This window comes from Microcaecilia unicolor, chromosome 5 (assembly GCF_901765095.1).
Source record: "Microcaecilia unicolor chromosome 5, aMicUni1.1, whole genome shotgun sequence".
NCBI classification, from domain to species: Eukaryota; Metazoa; Chordata; class Amphibia; order Gymnophiona; family Siphonopidae; genus Microcaecilia; species Microcaecilia unicolor.
Window position 1 is genome coordinate 275,198,462 of NC_044035.1, and position 20,673 is coordinate 275,219,134.

The 20,673-nt window shown below is 39.0% G+C and overlaps 1 protein-coding gene across 9 annotated transcripts in view; it reads left to right on the plus strand.

Annotated features, from left to right (window-relative positions):
- The window catches only part of ROBO2 (roundabout guidance receptor 2), an 888,662-nt gene extending 879,136 nt beyond the window's left edge, over positions 1-9,526 (plus strand). For all 9 annotated transcript variants that reach the window (XM_030204228.1, XM_030204231.1, XM_030204229.1 and 6 more), the window contains 3 exons: positions 985-1,254; positions 3,197-3,394; positions 5,754-9,526. In XM_030204228.1, the coding sequence (XP_030060088.1) occupies positions 985-1,254; positions 3,197-3,394; positions 5,754-5,755 (470 nt within the window). In that variant the 3' untranslated portion in view covers positions 5,756-9,526. The remainder of the gene's footprint in view (positions 1-984; positions 1,255-3,196; positions 3,395-5,753) is intronic.
- The last annotated feature ends 11,147 nt before the right edge of the window (positions 9,527-20,673 follow it).

The window sequence follows — 20,673 nt, forward strand, 5'->3', positions numbered from 1 at the left end:
ATGTTCAAATTACTTATGTCAGTTGTATGGCAGAATCTATCTCTTGATTTAAGAAATATGTATGCACACATATATTCTCCAGTGGATCTGGTGCATCTGAAAAGCACCAGATGGGCAGAACTGGAAAATGAAGCCCTCCACTTATGCATAGAACAGATCAAGCACAGGCAGTAGCAGTGGAGAACCCCCTCACATCTCTACAAGTTTACCTCAACCCTGTTCTAGAGAGACCACCTCTGGGAGTGAGAGGGTAAATCCAGTGTCCATTTCAAGCAGACTGTTTTTTTTTTTTTTTTTGGCTGAGATTGCTACAGTGGTGCCACCTAGCAGCAAATTATGAATCTGCATATGTGTGTGGGTGTACAAGTGATGCTATATGTTGGAATCTGTTACAGCTGAACTCAGACTATTGTATCCATTGTTGGTTGAGAGATCATATCACTAAAAATCCACATATCCCCACAGGCAGTCTGTGGGCAGCTTTATTAATTTATAGTGGTGCCCATAGTGTGCCTGCAGATTCTAATGGGATATGGCAGTTATTCCTGTAGTCTGTAGTATAATTTTATTTTCTGAATTGGTTACATTCCATAGAATGATGATCACAACTTTATTGTTTCAGTAAATCCTGATGCCAGGAGAATGCTTATGACCCTTTCTCAGCATAATTTTTGAAACTTTCAACTCCCTATTTTCTACCTTCCTCAGGCTGATGATGCAGTTACTGAACCTTTAAGAACCAATGCAGAAATGTGTGGCTTCATCAGCTCTGTGACAATGTTTTATATTGTATTAGTATGAGAATGTGTTTTAATAATCTGTGTACAAAATTATTATGCCTATTTTATGCCACAACTTTCAACAATCCTTCAGCTATCTAGATATTTTTCTCCTTTTTTTATTGCTTGACCTGAAATAAAAACTCAAACCATTAATTATGATTGCATCCTAATGTATCCTTTTTATTTGTTTATTTTTTTAAAGATCTCCCACCACCACCAGATCCCCCACCAGGCCAAGACTTGAGGCAACAAATTAGTCCTGGCCAACATGGTGGTAGCACAGGAGGATCCACAGAAAAGAAAGCAAGCTCCCTTGAGAGGTATACGGCCAGCATAGATGATGCCAAAACCTCGCTGGAGCGCCATGCCAGGACATCACTGGAGCGACAGCGACAGACCCAGGAATGGCTAGGTTCCACAGAACGTCAGGAAGATTTAAGGAAACTTCAACATAAACAAGCATTTGAATCAGGTTTGTGTCTTTAATGTTGCCAAAGCCACAAAGCTGTGTGCACATTTTTAACCATTCATATGAAACTGAGGAGACTGAATTCTTGTGTCTTCTTTCTCCCGATTATGTCCTAATATATAAATCAATTTTCTATAGTTACAGTTAAAGGAGTTTTGTTTTTTGTAAATCATTTTTATATAAACCAAAAAACTCAGCCAACCAAGTACCAAATATTATGATTTAACCCATCAAACAACCAAGAAAACATGCATTTTGAGAAAACCCTTTGGAACCAAAAGGTCTACCTTCTTGACATATGAATGGGAATTTTCCTCTGTAAACTCCTGCTGTCTTCCACAGCAATTATGACTGTAGAAGATAAGAGAATAGAAATGTAGCTGGAAGCAATAGGGGTTATAATCTTAGCTTAAAGACAACACCTAAATGGCAGTTCAATAAATAGGTGTACACTTAACCATGAAAGCGCCAGCAGGTCCCATGAGTGCTATTCTTTAATAGCACGCGTAAGCGGCATAGAGAGTAACTGCAAAGGAAGCATACATATGGTGAAGAATTGGTTGGGCTCCCACTTATACATGTAACTTATAGAATACTGTAAGTTACGCACATCCCTGCTCCATTTACTTGACCACAGTTACATCCCAATACTAGGATACACCAGTATTCTATAATGGAATTTGGGGACGCTGTGGAGGTATTCTCTTGAGGCTCAGTCATTACATTTTAATTTAAATGTCTTGGGGGGGGGGGGGGGGTTGTAGCCTACTGTAGGTTACTTATATCCAAGGTAATCCAAATGTAGTGGAACTCTTTATTTTTCAGTCTTACTCAATACCATTATTGTAGTTTCACACAATTTTAAGGGGTCCTTTTAACCAAGCTGCGGTAAGCATTAACACGTTCGTACCACTGCTTACTATAATAGCATACTGTGGGGCATGCTGAGGCATCCCATGTTATTTGTGACATGCCCACACCACTGGAATGCTAAAAAATAAAAATGATATTTTCCTGCAGGGGGCTTATCTGGGGCGGAGAGTGGACATATCTGCACTAATCAACCCTTATCACCTACAAAAGGGTTGGCAATTAAGGGCTGACGAGGTATTGGCAACATTAGCTTGTGGCCATTTATGCAGAAAATAGAAAATCGGCCATTTTCCAGCAACAGCAAAAAGTGGCCTTAGTGTGCAGGAAAGACCCACGAAAGGGTGCACTAGTTCTACTTTTTGCTGCAGCTTTGTAAAAGTGCCCATATGTTTCTATTTTCATGATTAGTAGCATTTGCTTTAAAATGAACTGCTCTTTCAAGCCAGTTTTATTTATGTTTTAAATGTTCAGATATCTCTTCAGCTTCACCAGAAGAAAGCTATCCAGAAATTGCTAACACAACATATATGGTTTGCCTTTAACATTTATAAACAAAAGTGTTCATAAAAATGTCTCTCCACATTTTCTAACATTAAGGCTATTTTAGTTAACAAAACTAAGACATATAAGATGCATTATCTAAGTTACATATTAATCCCCAGATCCTCTATATGGCGACTAAAGTCACACGTGCAAATCAGTGCACATAGCCGATTTGCATGTGTAGCTTGATTGATTAATTAATTAGCCAATCAGTGCCAATAATTGGCTGCTAACAACCAATTATTGGCCTTAATTGGAAGTTACGTGCACATCGTATTCTATAATGATGGGCACGTAATTTCAAGGAGTAATGTTCAGGGGCGTTTCCGGGGCATTCCTATGTGTTATGTGCATTGTTATAGACTACGCACAATCCACACCTAATTTAGACACCAGCATTTATGCCTGGTTTCAGCAGGCATAAATGCATACACCCTTTACACAATAGCGCTCAATGCATTATTTTTTCCGTGCAGAGTTTTCTGCATGATTTACTGAATCTAGTCTATGTGCCATTCATGTCTTACAGAAGAGGCACTAATGCCATACAGCAAGCCCAATTTCCCATCTCCTGGGGGCCACAGTTCTTCAGGAACATCTTCGTCAAAAGGATCAACTGGACTCAGAAAAGGGGAATTCTTAAGAGGTCACCAACGCAATGCTAGTGATTTTATAGATGTAGGATATATGGGAACAAACAGTCAAGGCCAGTGTACAGATGAATTATGTAAGTGTTATTTTTTGTTCCTCTCTGATCTGTATGACTGTGATTTTCTTATAAATACTGATTTTCAGTCCTTGAATACATTATAACTATGAGCAAAAGGGCGTGGAGCTTGTCTCCCAATATAAAAAGCACATTTTATTAAAGATAACTGTTGATATGATAAGCATTGGCTATTTTTGTAATATAACAGTGGGGCTATATTGTCCACTGTAACTCCATGAGGAAGCCCACTTCTGTGATGAAACCCAGTACTATGTTGGAAGAATTGTAGTTATGGAAGACAGCACTGACTTTCAATTATCCTTGGGTGGTGATTGCTCCTTTGTTTATTGGTAAAAAAAGATAAGTTTATGTTCATATATTTTATATTCACTATTAAACTTTTGGGCTCCAATCTCTGTAGCTGATGTTACGCTATTATTGATGTATCTTTATCGCCAGATTTGCTATAAAACAGTTGTGACTAACTTTTATTTAATTATTTTTATTATTTAATTATTTTTTATATATATGCTGTCACAACTGTTTTATAGCAAATCTGGCGATAAAGATACATCAATAACATATATTTTTATAGCCACTATTATTTTTTGATAGTCACTTTAAGACAAAGCTATTATTGAATTCACATGTTTTGCATATGTGATGATGATGATTGTATTTTGTGTGTGTCTCCTTGCTTCCGACTGAACAGTCTAGAGCAATGGTTCCCAAACCTGACCTAAGAGACCCCCCAGTGTGTCTACTAGCACACTGCATCAACACATCCCAAAGTGAATAATATTACCCAAGACCTTAGGTATTCACATAGGTCTGTTTTGTAACATGAACAGGAAGTTGCACCAGGGAGAAGGCTCAGAGCTGGCATGAGCAGCCAGAATGAGCCGCTGCTCACTGCTGGCCCAGCACTAAAGGATTTAAAATGTATCGGAAGGTTGGAGGAGTAAAGTTAAGAGATGCTGGATCACCTGGGGAGGTTCCCATGCCCACCCACTTGGGGCTCAAACCCGTCCAAAATTGGGTGTCTGGCTATGCCCCTGGCTCTTTGCCAGGGAGCAGATAAGGTGCTATGTAATGCTTGAGCCTCCCTGACTATCCTCAGCTGAAGACCCACCCGTGGCTGAATCATTGCAAAGAGCATAAATGTCCTAGATTTGAGAAGGAACTACAGCTAATACCTTAAAAAAACTGGGCTGTGATCAGGGCCGCCGAGAGACTGGGCCAGGTCTGGGACAAGGCCGCCACCGCCTCCCCCCCCCCCCACCCAAGGTCGCTGGGCCACCCGCCACCGGGCTGGGCCCTCTCTCCACCCCCGGGCCCCCTCTGCACTGACCTTAAGCGCCTCACCTTCGAAAGCGCAGCAAGCAGCAGCAGACCACTCCTTCCTTCCGTGTCCCGCCCTCACGGAAGTAACGTCAGGCGAGGGCGGGACATGGAAGGAGTGGTCTGCCGCTGCTTGCTGCACTTTCGAAGGTGAGGCGCTGAAGTTCAGTGCCAGGGAGTGACGGAGGGCGGGCGGGCCAGACTGCGGTGGCGCCGGGCCCCCCCCCCCCTCCGGGCCCGGGGAATTTTGTCCCCCCTGCCCCCCCCCCCTCTCGGCAGCCCTGGCTGTGATGACTAGGCTAGTCAAGAAATACTTGCATAGGATAGCTCTCAATAGCTTACTGTGGGCATCCAGTATCCTTTACTGAAGGAGTAGCTTTTGAATGACTTCTTCCCAGGGCTTAATTTGTAGATAAAAAGGAACTGGAACTTTGGAGCTGGGAGAGGCTTGGGTGGGCCAGGAGCAACAGAAGAAAAGGGGCTGAATTAGGGAGGAATGACTGCTCTCTGCTCTGCTTCAGGCTCACCACTTCCCTTCCTCTTCCCTGCAGGCTGCTTGGAAGGGAGGGAGATAAAGCAGAATGCCCCTGCTGCACTGGAGTCTGGCAATAAGTGGTGGAACTGCGTTCCATGCTGTTCCTCCACAAATTAAGCCCTGCTCCTTCCAAAGGCATACTACTATATAAAAATCATGGTCCTTTTCCCTGAGCAACATATTCTATTTAAATGGTTTACAAAAATCCAGAGTATTTTCCTTTCAGGACTATTATGAATTTTGTATGCCCTCTGTCTTTGAGCCCTCATCTCTACTCTCCACTGAAACACGAATGGTCGCAAACATGATCTTATGAAAGATGCTATTGCCAATGATGTAATTTATGTCAGTATTTGGAGGACATAGCTGTAGCCTCTTAAGACTGTGAGGTGAATGTTCTTTGAGTACTATTTGTGTCCAGTTAGCCCAGTAATTGCAAAATAATAATTTTCAGTCACGCTTTCCAATAACACAAGGTTTCTCTTCTATTTGTGTACACAGAGTAGTTGAAAGGATACAGCGCAGGCTGATCTGAAGAATCAGGAGGTCTTAACTCATGAAAGTGATGACACGACAAACGGTGCAATGAACTTTTTCCTTATTTATGTACTTACTAAAAGAACTGTAAATGCAATGTAAAGACACAGTCACACATATTCCACAGATGTTTTAATGTGCATTCTTCTCGCAAATACACCGTCCACCTTAACTATTTCTTGTCAGGATTATACTAAAGAGAAAGAAAACACAAAATCCTCCTCCAAGTTAGAAGACTCTTCCCTCTGTATATAATTTCTTTTGTTGCATTGCTATGCAAGATCTATCATCAATTTAGCTATGTTCATTTTATGGTCTGTTCCTATTGTTCTCTTGTACTATATGTGGATTAATAGGCTGTGGTGCCATATAATATTTTTTTGTTTACTTCTGTAACTTATGTTTAATGTTTGCACTGCAATTTTATTTGGTGATAAGCACAAAAAAAGTCTACTCCTCATGACATGAAGAAGAAAAAAGGACTGAACATGCAGAGAATTCATATACTGTAAACTACGTTGTTTTGTTATGTCATGGATAAGTGATGATTACAGGATGGTCTGGGACCAAGAAGGAACTGAGTCATCTATTAATGAAATGTGGTCTGTCTGCTTTTGCTATATGAAAGGGGGAGAGGCAAAAAGTTATGAACGAAAATACTGGAGACTATTCAAGTAATGACAATATGTTCGGTGAAACTCATGTAGAAGTTCTAAATTCTTAAAATCATGATTGATCTACCCCAATGTAATTGAATTACATAAGAATAAAAGAAAATAAGGTGTTTCATTAAAGCTCTGATTATTCATAGAATGATTTAGAACTATGTAAAAACAGAATATTTATTACTGAATTCAACGCAACAGTGAGCATCAGTAATCAGGTTTAGTGGATCCATTACTAAACAAGTTGGAAAAGGTTTACATATTTCTGATACTGAGGAAGAATAACACCAATAATAAAAATCCAAAATACCTTGGAGATCATTTACTAACAGATAATGCACTGTAATGACATTAGTGTATGTTGACTATTAGTAAATGGCTCCCTTTCCATTTTACCTAGGGGTGATTTTATATTTTGGACTCTTTTGTAACCGCTTCACATAAAGAAAAGATTTTGTGACTAGGAGAGAGATCCTTAGAGCTAGAGTTACTAACTTGTGCTACCATCTTTGCACGCACTAAAGGAGCCTTTTAGAAAGGTGCGGCAAGCCTACTGCAGTCCTGCTGTGTGCAATTTGGCAGTACCTCCGGGCCACCGCATGAGCCCGGAGGTACGGGTTTCCTCAGGAAATGGCCGCACAGCAAGTGTTTAACTTCCCAAATGGCCATTTCCTTTAAAAAAAAAAAGCCTTTTATCCGATGTGGTAAAAGGTGGCATCAGCACATGGCAAATCCACGTGCCAATGTCACCACAGGGCCCCTTTTACCACAGCTTTGTAAAAGGGGCCCTAAGTGTGTTATTAGTAATTAGGTCCCATTGCGTAAAATGAGGTCTGTAGTAAAATAATGCACATTAATATGGTAACATCCATTAGTAACTACTGCAATTGAGGTGTAATTCTTTGAAGAGACACATAAAGCTAGGCAGCAAGAGTGCTTGTACATGCTAGTATTCTAGTTATCTGTGCACACATATGTGCTATTCTGTAAACATATGTGCCATAGCATGTAGTTTACAGGTTGACATTTGCATATGCGAAGTTTGAGTGGGGCAAACAGTTACACCCACAGATTATAGAATACTATAATTTGTCTGCATACTTTAGTGGTCTAGGTGCAATTGTTTATACTAGCTCTATTTTCTGATGTAAATTGTCACACCTAGGATATACGTGCATTCTTTGCAAGTTAATATGCTGATATTACAATACGTTCTTTATAAATTAGGTTCCAAATATGTGTGTTTTAGGTGCCAAAGTGTAGGTGCTCCTTTATAAAATTCCCTCTAGTTCACATATATTTGCAGATTTGTGAAGCTGGGGGCCAGTTTATCAATCTCTGAGGTACAGTGTTTGGAAAACTTCCGGTTCACTACCTGGAATTTCCAGTTTGGTGTTCTAGAAATTCAAAAAGGAATTATTGTCCAACACCTAAATAAGAAGAAAATTTGAATATGTCAGGAATTATATTAAGTGGAGTATTTCCAACTGTGCTTTGGTGAAACACTTTACAATTATCAACCTTTAGGAGTGTTTGTTATCAAACTGAATATACTGTAGGGAGTAGTCATTCTGGTTGTCTTTTGCTTATATGTTTTTCCACTATCCTACAGGACATAATTGTGCATAAGTATTAAAAGCTGTGCAGTACCATGACTTTCACTATCTCATTCATCTGCTTTTGCATCCCTTTGTTGGGTTCCATTGTGCTAAGGAGCAACATTTCCGAGCAAGAAGCCACTGCATATCAAACAAAAACTCTTTGTCTTACTTCTATGATTCTTTTGATGTTTCTTTTTATCATGTGTTTCTAATCACCTTCAATAGAATGTTTGTTTGTTTGTTTGTTTTTTTTTGGGGGGGGGGTTGATACACTTTCATTTGCTAGTTAAAATTAAGCACTCCTTCAGTTGTATCTAAGGTTTCTATTATGAGACCTGTGCCTCTGGAAATACAAGATAGAGGGGCCACACTTAGAAAGTATCCAATCATTATAAACTTTTGACCTGCTTTAATAGATGGTGGATTTGGAGAGTGAAGGGTAAGGGTAGGCAAAAAGATATACCAAGAAAATAGCTAAAAAAAATAACAATTTGAATAAGAGGATGGAAATGGTTAAAAAAAACTTTATTAATACATCTATAAAACTCTTAAAAGATCCTCAAATCTTATGAAATGCTTGAGTTTATCAGTTCTATCATGTGAGCCTGCAAGCTACCTGCATAGCTGTTGAGCTTCAGAAACGTTCTAGAAAAGCCACAACCAGTCAATTTGATTTGAACTTTCTCTGGAATATTGTGTAATTTTACATTCAGGGGTCCATTTAATAACTTGTGGTAAGGTTTTGGAGTTATTTCAAGTAACTGCCAAAATTACCACATGGTAACTGCAGTCAATCTGCATTAACTGTTGGACAGCATTCCTTGCATTTTCCAATGCAGTTAATGTAAAGACAATACCATGCATTGCAGGTAATGCAGTTGCATTTAATACCGCCAAGTGATATGATATTAACTGTGGTCCATGTTAACGGTAAGGCTTGTTTCTCACCCTTCACCTGTCCCTCCTCCCCAAAACTCCCAATTCCTCACGGCATTCCACGTTAAGTAGTTAAGACAGGAATTAGCATGCGCTGTTAGACAGGGTCCACACTGTTAGCCAGCACTAAATTCCAGATTAACCCCTGGATTGTATATATGGTACTGAAAGATCAGCGCTGAAATTTAGGCATAGTGTCAAGATGGGCATGCAAGTAAATTGGTAAATAAGCTATTAAGTATGAATGAGATTTAACAATCAATAATTGAACTTAATTGACACTAATTGTTTTTTTTTTTTTGCATGCATCTTCTTGCATGCTATTCTATAACACCCTGCGCCTAAATTCTGTAAAGCAGCTCAAAAGTGGGCATGGCCAAAGGTGGAGCACGGGCATTCCAAAAGGTTGAGTGCACTATTAAAGAATAGTGTCATTTATTACCTGAAATGCCGTAAGTTGGGTGACCAGCAAGCCAAACCACCACAAGGGTGGAGGTAAACAAATTCCTAAGAAAAGTAGAATCTGAGGAAAGGGGGAGTAGGAGGAGTAGGCTCTTGAACAACACTAGTAGGCGACGTAGGTTAGGAACAATCTCTTTATTTAAATATACACTCGACTCAACACAGCCCTGTTTCGGCGCTACAGACGCCTTCTTCAGGAGTCTATGAAATAAAACCAAACAATGGTAATATAAGTTGGGTGACGGCATTTACACCAGGTTTCAACTGCTGTAAATTCTGGCATTCAACTTTGGACGCAGGAATTGGCTCTTAAGTGCTATTCTATAAAGTGCTCTCATCTCGGAGTGTTCTTTATAAAATAGTGCTTACCGCCATTTTTTTCCAGGCTGATTTTTGAGCACCGTTGATAGAATCATCCCCCCCACTAACGGGCCAGCATAACTTAGTATTCCCACAGCATCATGACCTCAGTTTCCAGACAGGGATCTGCACGATTACTGGATAATTCTATTCTCCATTATCTACCCATAGTCTTTTATTAAACAAATTCTTGGGATCACTGTCTACTGTCGCTCATTTGCTCCATGTTTTCCCTTAGTACTTTGCCTGTCACAATCATAATCTATTTTAGGCTACCCATTTATGATCTGCTTGTTTGAATTAGATATACTGTTGATTCTGATATCAGCTATGAGTAGATATAGGTGCTTATTTTCAAGCATATAGATTTACAAAGTTACATAGTAAGTCTATGTGCTTTGAAAATGAGCCTCATGGTCTTGCATCAACATGAATGCTCCAATATATTTTACCACCATGCACTGTTCATATAATAGGTAATTTAGTGTGATGCAAATGTATAACTATTGCAAAAAACATACAATATCAGTTTATGAAAATAGTACTTTGCCCAATGTGGCAACTTTCAAGTACTTTACATATCACAATACCTTTGACAAAGTGCAGTTCCCAACCTAGGTCTTACTCTAGAAATGTGGTTACATGATTGGACTGCAGGGGTGCTCAAAGTCAGTCCTCAAGGTCCGCAACCCAGTTGGGTTTTCAGGATTTCCCTAGTGAATATGCATGAGATCTGTTTGCATAGATTGCCTCCATTATATGCAAATAGATCTCATGCATATTCATTGGAGAAATCATGAAAATCCAACTGGGTTGTGATCCTCGAAGACCAACATGAGCACCCCTGTTGTACTGTCTAGAATTGCTGTTAATTAGAAAAAAGGGCACTAGTCAAAGTGGACAGATCTGTAGTCAGGTCAAAGAATATATGTATCTGTCATGAAGATCTATAACTAAGTAGGGGAGGACTTAGTGTCTCAACCATAGGTGCCAGCCCTTGACTATCTTTGCCTGTAAATTATTTTTATCGGTTTTTAGTAACCTGCTCCATAAGTACACAAGACTACAGAGTACTTCTATGCTGTTTATTTTGCAGTACTAGCTACAGAATCTTATGTGTTATTGGACCAAATTCAGATATTGTTGTTAAAATCATTATTTTAGCATATCATCATTTACAGAGAAAATAAAATTTGAGGAAGTCCATTGCCTTTTGAAAGCTTAAAAAAGCTATGTTACCTGAAACTCGGCTTCCAACATATTGTTGAATAGGAACTATTCCCTATTAGAGGTTTCAGAGATATTACGTGTTGGTTTGCAATATAAAATGGCCTTCTATGCATTTCTATAGAACCTTTTAACGAAAAGCTAAATGATCTACAACCTCTTCAGAAGACCATTTCAAAAGGGAACAAAAATACCAAGCATGAATGTTTTAATATATTTAAGTTATGTTGTGATTATAACTATACACTATGAATATGTTAATAAAGAAATACTGCTCCTTTAGTCAATGGCCCCTTTTGTGTATTGCCTGACAGGAGAATGCACAAAGTTGCAAAGAAATGAGGAGAGTCTGCTAAATTTTAAAACAAAGGGTGTTTTTTTTTTAATCTATACCATTCTGCTGGTTTATTGTAGACATTTCTCTGTGTGTTGCCTTTTTATACTAAAATTTTGTGAATATTGATCATTGAGGAGCTGGAGAAGGACTAAAAACACCCTATGTTGAGATGTCTTATTTAACGTTATGTCCCCCTTTCTGTGATCAAGCTCCAGAACTCACTTGCATGTATTTGTCGAAAGGTTTAACACATTTAGTTCTCATGTTCTGTATAAAATTCTAAAAAAAAAAAAAGCAAAAATAAAAATAAACAAAATGGAAATAAACCCACATATCCGGATCACTAGTTAAAAATAAAATATTTTTGAAAACCACATGGCAGACTGAAAGTTCATTCAGGACTTTTTTTTGTCTCTAGTTGGAGTCCCAGTAGCATGAAAAAGAACATTTCCATGGTCTGATTGTATAAGTCAGTGAGCTTCTGTATATGCCTCAGAATGAGAAGGCTTTTACTGTGATGTAGTTTCAAAGGGAAGACAGCAGTAGGCAAGAAGCGCTGTTTGACCAAATCATCTTGCCAACTAGATGTCAGGGGAATGTGTGGTGGTGGTGTGTGTGTGGGGGGTATAAGATGGTTTTAATGCTGGGGGCAGGTGGGAAGGGAGTGAAGGGATGATACAGGAGAGGGGGAGGGAAGATGATAATCCTAGAGGGAAGAGGGAGTGGAGAGCAAAAGTGGCAGTGTACCATGACAAATCAAATCCAGTTCCAAGCATGCCATGACTTAAGAAAATTGGAAATCACAAGAAAATTGGAAATCACTTCACTAAACATCAAGCTTCCAGCAGCTGAACTGTTTTCCAGTGGAATGGAGGTCTAGAACAAAGGTCTTGGTATGAAGCAGTGGGTAAATAGAACAAGATCCCAGTGGATGCAGACGCAGCCATAACAGTAATCGATTTCCAGACAACATGAGATGGACACAGGATCCTTAGCTAAGGAGAGGTGAACTTGAAACCAAATTTTGTGGCATCTAATGGGAAAAGAAAATGGGTAGATCTTGTGATTATCAGTCATAATATTCCATTTCTTATCAGAAACCTAATATTTTAAAATTGTACTGTTTCCTGCAAAAGGTTCTAAAGTTGAAATAGTGTGATGTAACACTAGACTCTTCATTTATATTTTCATATAAATCGATAAAATGATCAAAGCTTCTTTGATGAAGCAGAGCTCTCCTGTTCAAATTGCCAGCCCCTCGGCTCCTGACCCCATCTCAAGAAATTTTGGAGCTCTGTGGAACTTGTTTAGAAACTTTGGGCCTCTTTTACAAAGCCATGTAGCAATCCCTATGCAGTAAATGAGAGTATGCCCATTTAATTCCTATGAGCTTTATCTCATTTGCAGCATGGGAATCACCAGTGAGGCTTTGTAAAAGAAGCCCTTTCTAATCTAACACATTTTTGGTTTATTAAACTGGGATAGGCAATGTTCGAAATAAATACCTGATGCTAGGTGAAAAGTAATTATTATATGAATAATCGGGGGAATTCTGTATAGGTTTCCCAAAGTTAGGTACCAGGATGATCTGGGCTAATCATGGATTCTACAAAGGCCATTCTGCACAGAATGGCCTTTGTGATTAGTATGCATTTTGTACCTAACCTTGGGTGTGAGCATTTACAGCTGTCCAACTAATTGCTGGCATAGAAATACAGGTACTCTATAACACCATGCCTACATTCTGGAAACATCCCCAACCCACCTATGCCCCTCCCATGGATGGATCCCCTTTTGGAATTGTGCACTCTCAAAAAATAAGGCACACATGTTATGTAATAGGGCAGACCCACCCATAACTCCTAATGACTGCCAATTAAGTGCTTGTTTACACCAATCTTTTATTGTTATCAACAATTTAGCCAATTACTTTATGGGCGGATCTTCTATCCACGTTCAAAATTGAACGCCTAACTTTGGGTGACCTATACAGTAGCCCCCACCCCCATCGTGCAAAAGTAAAGCTCAGTTCAGTCTGCCTTTACTGTAAATACATCACAAATGTTCTGTTTGTGTAGCCCACACTTGGAAAGGTTTGCTCAGTGCATCGTGTGTACCACTATATCAAATCAACTCTTTCCAATGATATTTCCACTTATAGTTCATTACAAACAGATGATTCTTTTTTGTTCATCTCAATGTGCCCTTGATTACTACTTCCTCTGAACCATGAAAATGTACTCAACAGTTTTCAAAAGGTGTAACTTGTAAAAGCAGTTATTATTCCACCATGCAGAATATCTATACAACCCTTACCGATTGTTTCTTTTTCTTTGGTTTGAGCTAATGCACTTTTTCTGTGAATAATTTGTTCTAAGACCAGAAATAAGGAACTACATAAAATGATGATTTGTAATTAAACAAGATCCTGATAAATTATTTCTGCCCAGGTGTTAATGGAGCATGCCTCTTTGATTTGGACCAAGATTCTTTTAACCTCCTACAACAGGCAATATGCTAATTACAGAAGAGGGAGCGAGAGAAGGTTTAGACCGTAATCCAGTGTTCCATTTTCTGGGCCATCCCTAACGAGAACCGGTGATAAGTGCTACAACTCTAAACAAGTTAAAAGCGAGTGCCATCTGTTGTTTGTGGTCTTCTTCACCAAGTACACTGCATTACCCTGTAACATTCATTAATCAAACAGAAGGGCTTAGCTTTCCAAATATGTAAATTTACAGCTGGCACATGATCCTTGCTTACTCAGTTCTGGGCCTCTCAACAAAAGCCAGGCAGTTGCATCCAAATAGCTGCATGCATTTTTGGTCCAAGAGTCAAAGGTTAAATCTGAAACTGTAGCATGGATTTCAGAGAATATCTCATTCATGCCCAATGTAGACTGGCTCAACGCTTTATTGCAAATATTTATGTACATTAGAGCAATACTTTGCTATCTAACTTTAACTTTACATGATGAGATCTATTTACAAGCAGCATATTTGCTCATTAGCAGAACATTTGAAATGTGAATTCCAGAACCAGTGCATTAAAGAAGCACAGATTATCACAGTGAGGAAAATGTAGGAAACATAATCACAGCTCCACTGCTAGTATTACCATTAGCCACAGTTATTTATCAATATAGAAAAATGTCCAGAACGTTTATTTGAATTTATATTTTGTCCATTGAGCAAAAACATCAGTCATATATTGCCATGTTTCTTTAATTAGTAAACGTTTCCATCAGTTATGCAGGTGACTGACTTATATAAGGAATGTGTAAGACCGGAGCTGAAATGGTGTTTGGTTTCACTGGTTGAGGAATTTGCAAGAAAGTGCTAAAGGATTAATAAAAATGATCATTGTTTAGGCTAGGATTAGAAATAAATGAATAAAAGCTTTATGCTAAAGCCCTAGGCGAACAATGCCACTTGAACACGAAGCACCAGTGAACTACTCATGTCCTCTGAGAACAATCAGAGAATATAGTTAGTTTTTTTCTCAACACCTGAATGAGACATATGCAGTGGCTTCAGTTTTCTGCAGTATACATTAAAAAAAAAAGAGAAACAGCTAAACATGGGAGTCCTGTTTTCAGAAGAGTTTTCGCAGAGGAATTGAACAAGAAAAATCGTATGAAAGGGTCAAATTTCATTTCTGAGGTACATAATAGCCAATTTTTGAATCTGTGCAGATATTTAGGCTGTTTTGGGGGGGGCCAAGCTAAGGGACACTTTTACTAAGCTGCATAAGTGTCTACGCATGCCCAACGCATGCAAAAATGGAGTTATCGCCCAGCTACTACATGGTTCTTGCTGTAATTTCTTTTTTGGCGCACATCCGATACATGCGTCCGAAAAATCATTTTTATTTTCTGACACGTGTATTGGATGCACGCCAAGTGGCATTTGACAAGCATTGGTCATTACCACTTGGTTACCGTGTGAGACTTTACCGCTAGGTCAATGGCTGACAGTAAGGTCTCAGACCCAAAATGGACGTGTGGCAATTTTAATTTTGCCACACGGCCATTTTCTGCAAATATTTTTAAAGGGCATTTTTTACAGGTGCGCTGAAAAATGATTCCATGCGCGCCCAAAACATGCGCCTGCACTACCACAGGCCATTTTCCAGCTCACCTTAGTACCCCCTCAAAAAAAAGCCCTGCCTTTTACTGAGTACCGGCACCTTTTCCACTGTCTGCTAAACGTGACCCATGGTTCTCGTATTTTAATGAAAGAGCTCAGGTTCTACATACAAATTCTGCCTTGTCATAGATTCTATGACTGGTTGCAGGGGTCCTGGCTATTGTAGGGTGGGTCCCTCAATGATCACTCCACCCCTGAAGGGTGGCCTGGCATTTGAGTACTGGCACCTTTTTTGCTAGACAAAATGCACTGGTAAAAGGACCCCTTATTTATTTACCAGGTGCCATTTTGTTACAAGAGAAACTGTTCAAGTCTTCAGGACCTTTGACTTGTTCAGGCCAGGGATGCTGAGGAGACTACGTTTGTAGTCTATGTTGGTGAGGAAGTCTCTGTCATTCTTCTAAGGGACCACTCACTGGCCAGCCTTGGATGCACACCTTTTGTGATCCAAATCAAACCTTAGTAGAGGCCATTTTTGACTGAACTGAAAGCCCAAAGGAGCAAGAAGAAACAGTTGAAGAACCCTCACCCAAAAACAAAATTAGAGCATATGTGTGAATGCTGCAAATGCTTGTGTTCCATACAACCAGTATTTTCAATTAATTTCCCCTTAGCTATTATGAAGCACTGCCTTTGCTTGTGTTTTCACTTTATGCTACGTACTGATATGTTATTGAAAAACTCTGAGCCTCATTTGCTAAAGTGCATTAACACGCTATTTTAGAAACAAAATGGAGAAGAGAGTTAAGATGTCCATGTCGAATGTGGAAAATACCCACAGTATTTTACAAAGTTCAAATTCCAATTTATTTTGAGATACTGTATATTTTGGAATTTAAGTGAAAACACCTACTGGTTATAATATTGTTGGTGATAATAATGATGGAAGCAAGACAACTGTATTCATTTTTCATCTGCTCAAGGTAAGTACACACACAAAAATATATATATGTTTTTTTAAAGTCCAGTTCATACAGTTATTGAAACACAGTTCATATAGTCATTGAGGAAAATTGTTTTTCTTACAATGGAAGACAGCGACTTATTCGCTCAAGATTTTATTGTGGCATTACCCAATGTGGTTAAACGCTCAGATATTTCTCAAGTTGAAGCTGAATCAACCTCTATGGCAGATATGTGGCAGGTAATTTCCAGGACCCTCTTTTTTCTCTGATTTCCTATAAGGAAAAGAAATTTAGAGGGGCGTTTAAAAAAAAAACTAAATTAAAAAAAAATCCATCCTGCTCAATAGCATTAAAAAGTCCATCTCATAGCCATAATAAGACAGGAAAAAACATCTAGATTTCCTGTCTAACTTTGGTTGTGAGATGGATGTTTTTGCACTGAAAACGTCCAAAATGAATAGCCATTTTCCAAGGTGAAATGTTCAACTTTTGAATGACAAAAAAACAGGGACATGAATGTCTGGCTGGCATCATTTTCAAAAAATATGGCCACACAGTTGGCCCTGCAGAACAGAAGAGTAGCCTAGTGGTTAATGTAGTGAACTGTAGACCAAGAAACACTGGTTCAAACACTACTGTAACTTTTTCTTTGTAAATGTGATCCCTCTAGGACCTGAAAAATACCTGAATGTACACCACTTCAATAGCCTTCAGGCTTGCAAGTGGCTTATATATTTAGGTAGTGTAGGTATTTTTCTGATTATGTAAAGCTCAGAATTACTTAAATAAAATTTTAAAAAGGAGTGTTAAAGTTCACTATGAAGCATATTTTCAAAGCACTTAACCTTCCAAAGTTCCATATAAAATTAACCAACTACTCTGAGTTAGTTGCTGTTTTGTCCAGAATGGCCATAATACCTGGAGCTGATATAAAGCCTGGTTTTCCTATACAGTTTCACTTTCAGGAGTGAGGGAGGGGGATAGCAACCACTGGAGGATTAACAAGAGACCATGCCTTAATCCCTCCATTGGTCAGCTGCTCAATTAGAGTAACTTGAACGTGACTGAAACAGATCTAGATAAAAATATCCTTTGAAAATCCCCGTTGAATGTCTTATTTTTGGGCTCTCATTAGTCCCTCCCAAAACAAACCCACAACATGCCCCCTTGTAATTTGGTTGAACTGCAGTGTGAAACATCCAAATTCTGACTTTCCAAAATCAGGATTTGGATGTTTTTAGCAGATGGACATTTGTTTAGGCATTTTGAAAATGAGCACCATACTTTATGACACTCCTCAACTGGAACCTTTTCTATTAGGTAAAGAAAAGTATAAGGTGGATGTTTAGGTCTAAAGTTTAAGGTAACGTTTGAGAATTATTTGATCCTGATTTCTTATATTTAATGATTTAAAGGTGTTGTCGCTGATGATACGTTGAAACCTTCTGCTCAGTATGCTGCTGCGGCTAAGAAAGCAAATAGAATGTTAGGTATTATTAGGAAAGGAATGGAAAACAAAAATGAGGATGCTATAATGCCTTTGTATCGCACCATGGTGTGACCGCACCTCGAATATTGTGTTCAATTCTGGTCGCCGTATCTCAAAAAAGATATAGTGGAATTAGAAAAGGTGCAGAGAAGGGCGACAAAAATGATAAAGGGGATGGGACAACTTCCCTATGAGGAAAGGCTAAAGTGGCTAGGGCTCTTCAGCTTGGAGAAAAGACAGCTGAGGGGATATACAGTATGATAGAGGTCTATAAAATAATGAGTGGAGTGGAACGGGTAGATGTGAAGCGTCTGTTTACGCTTTCCAAAAATACTAGGACTAGGGGGCATGCAATGCAGCTACAATGTAGTAAATTTAAGACGAATCAGAGAAACATTTTCTTCACTCAACATGTAATTAAACTCTGGAATTCATTGCCAGAGAATGTGGTAAAGGCGGTTAGCTTAGTGGAGTTTTAAAAAAGGTTTGGATGGCTTTCTAAAGAAAAAGTCCATAGACCATTATTAAATAGACTTGGGGAAAATCCAATATTACTGGGATAAGCAGTATAGAATGTTTTGTACTTTTTTGGGATCTTGCCAGGTATTTGTGACCTGGATTGGCCACTGTTGGAGACAGGATGCTGGGGTTGATGGACCTTTGGTCTTTCCCAGTATGGCAATACTTATGTATTTATGTAAATTAAACAACACACAAAACAAAGCAAAGCATAGAAAAGGTCAGGAAAATCAAAATGATTTTTTTTGCCTGCACACCCTTACTGGTGATCCCCATGCTATCATATTCCAGTACTTGAACTGCTTCTCAAGCAAAATATTAATTTTAATATCCAAGGAAATAACAAGCTTTCATGTAATCACAGGTGTATTGAGATAGCTTGTATCAGCAGAGTACTGCATACATCTAGTGCCATGATATACATTTTTATTAGTTGTAGTCTGTGAACATGTTATAGCAAAATATTGATCAGTGCCATATCTTTTCAGGTCATGGATATATAACGGGCTATTCCAATACAGATTAGAGCTTTACAAAATACAGTTCCTTCAATAGATTCAAGGTTTTCATTCCCTTTTCCCTGTCATGTTGCACACGGTTCCTCACCAGAGGAAAGCTGTTGCCTTCTGATAGCTATAGCTCAGCAGAGGCTAAACCCTGGTTGGCTGAGCACTATCTTCAGCACACTTAATAGCTCAGTCCTGCAACAGTTGACTGTTCCAGTTGGATGCTACTGTTGCTGCCTGCTTCACTGAAAATTTGAGCTGTTGCAGTTAACCTGAGATCCCTCATTTACATCCTCAGGCAACTCCATTCAAGATGAGCATGAGCTCATTTGCATGGCAGTATTTCAACTCATCATCAATCACTTAATTGACAGCTTGTGAAATAGTAATTAAGGATTCATAGTCTATGGTGTGTTTATCTGTGAAGAGCAGTATCAGCAGCAGCGTCATTGAATGGAAGACTCTTGGTGTATGTACAGATTTTTTCTCTTTTAATCAGAACAGCACACATCATGTTTTTCCCCTACATTTATTTGCTCCATGCTTCCCTCAACTTTCAGTTATGAATATAATGAGATGCCATCCTCCAAGCTGTCCATTTCCAGAAAGCACCACAAATGCAGCTGGTGATGCCATCCTCGGAAAGTACGTAATGCCAACATAGAGAGATTATGCAATTGACTTTTGGCAACTTTATCAGGAAAACCGAGATTAGCAATGAAAGAAATGAGGAAAGAAGTCTCAGCCTGTGAACTGTATTAAGGAAAATCTTATTCTGCAAGTACTTCAGCTGTTTTAAACTGTTTGTCCTTGCAAATCAGGCAATGTGAAGCACAAGCTGTTGCTGGACTTTGTTTGTGTTCTTGTGATATCTAAGGGCAAAGTAATTAATTGTTTTCACTGAATTTGCTATGATGCCTGAACATTTTTTGGCTGTCCAGTGGCAGAGGTATTGGCACCCCACTGCAGACTGAAGTGAATAACCATATAGAAATATATGACAGACTTGGTTATCCCTGGTTCTACTCTTATTACAGCTACAAGGACTTGTAATGCCAATTTCATTTTGAGCACAACTGGAAAAAACCCAAAAGTGGCCTAATCTGTCCCATTTACATAAATAATCTGAATAGTGCCAGAGTTAAAAGCTTAACCCCCCCCATTTTTTTTCAAGGTCACACTAGCGGCTGCCAGTGTGGTAATGCCAACATAGCCCATTCAAAGTGTATTACCACACCGGCAGCTGCTAGCGCAGCTTTGTAAAAGGGGGGATTAATTTGAGTGGGAGTGCAACATTTTTCTTTGTACTTGCTTGGAATTCAAAAACACATGAAACACGCACCATAGAAGCCATGGAACCAAACAAGCTTAGCTGTAATTAGATGGGAACACCAGTAATTGGGAAGCAAAGCCAATGCCAGGCAGACTTCTAAGGTCTGTGCCTTCAAAAATCCAAAGATCAAATATCCTATGAGTTTATCTTGTTGGGTAGACTGGGTGGACAGTACAAATCTTTATCTGCCATCATCTACTATGTTATTATGTTTGCTTTTTGTCCATTTATTTGTTTGCTTTAGTTTAGTTCCTTTAATATATGTTAAATGGATTTCAGTGTGCATTAAAAAACATTTAGAGCATGCTGGCCAGCAAAATGAAATTCATTATATTTTGAAGGGCATCTTCACTCATAGGGGTCCTTTTAACTAAGCTGCACTAAAAGGAGCCATGC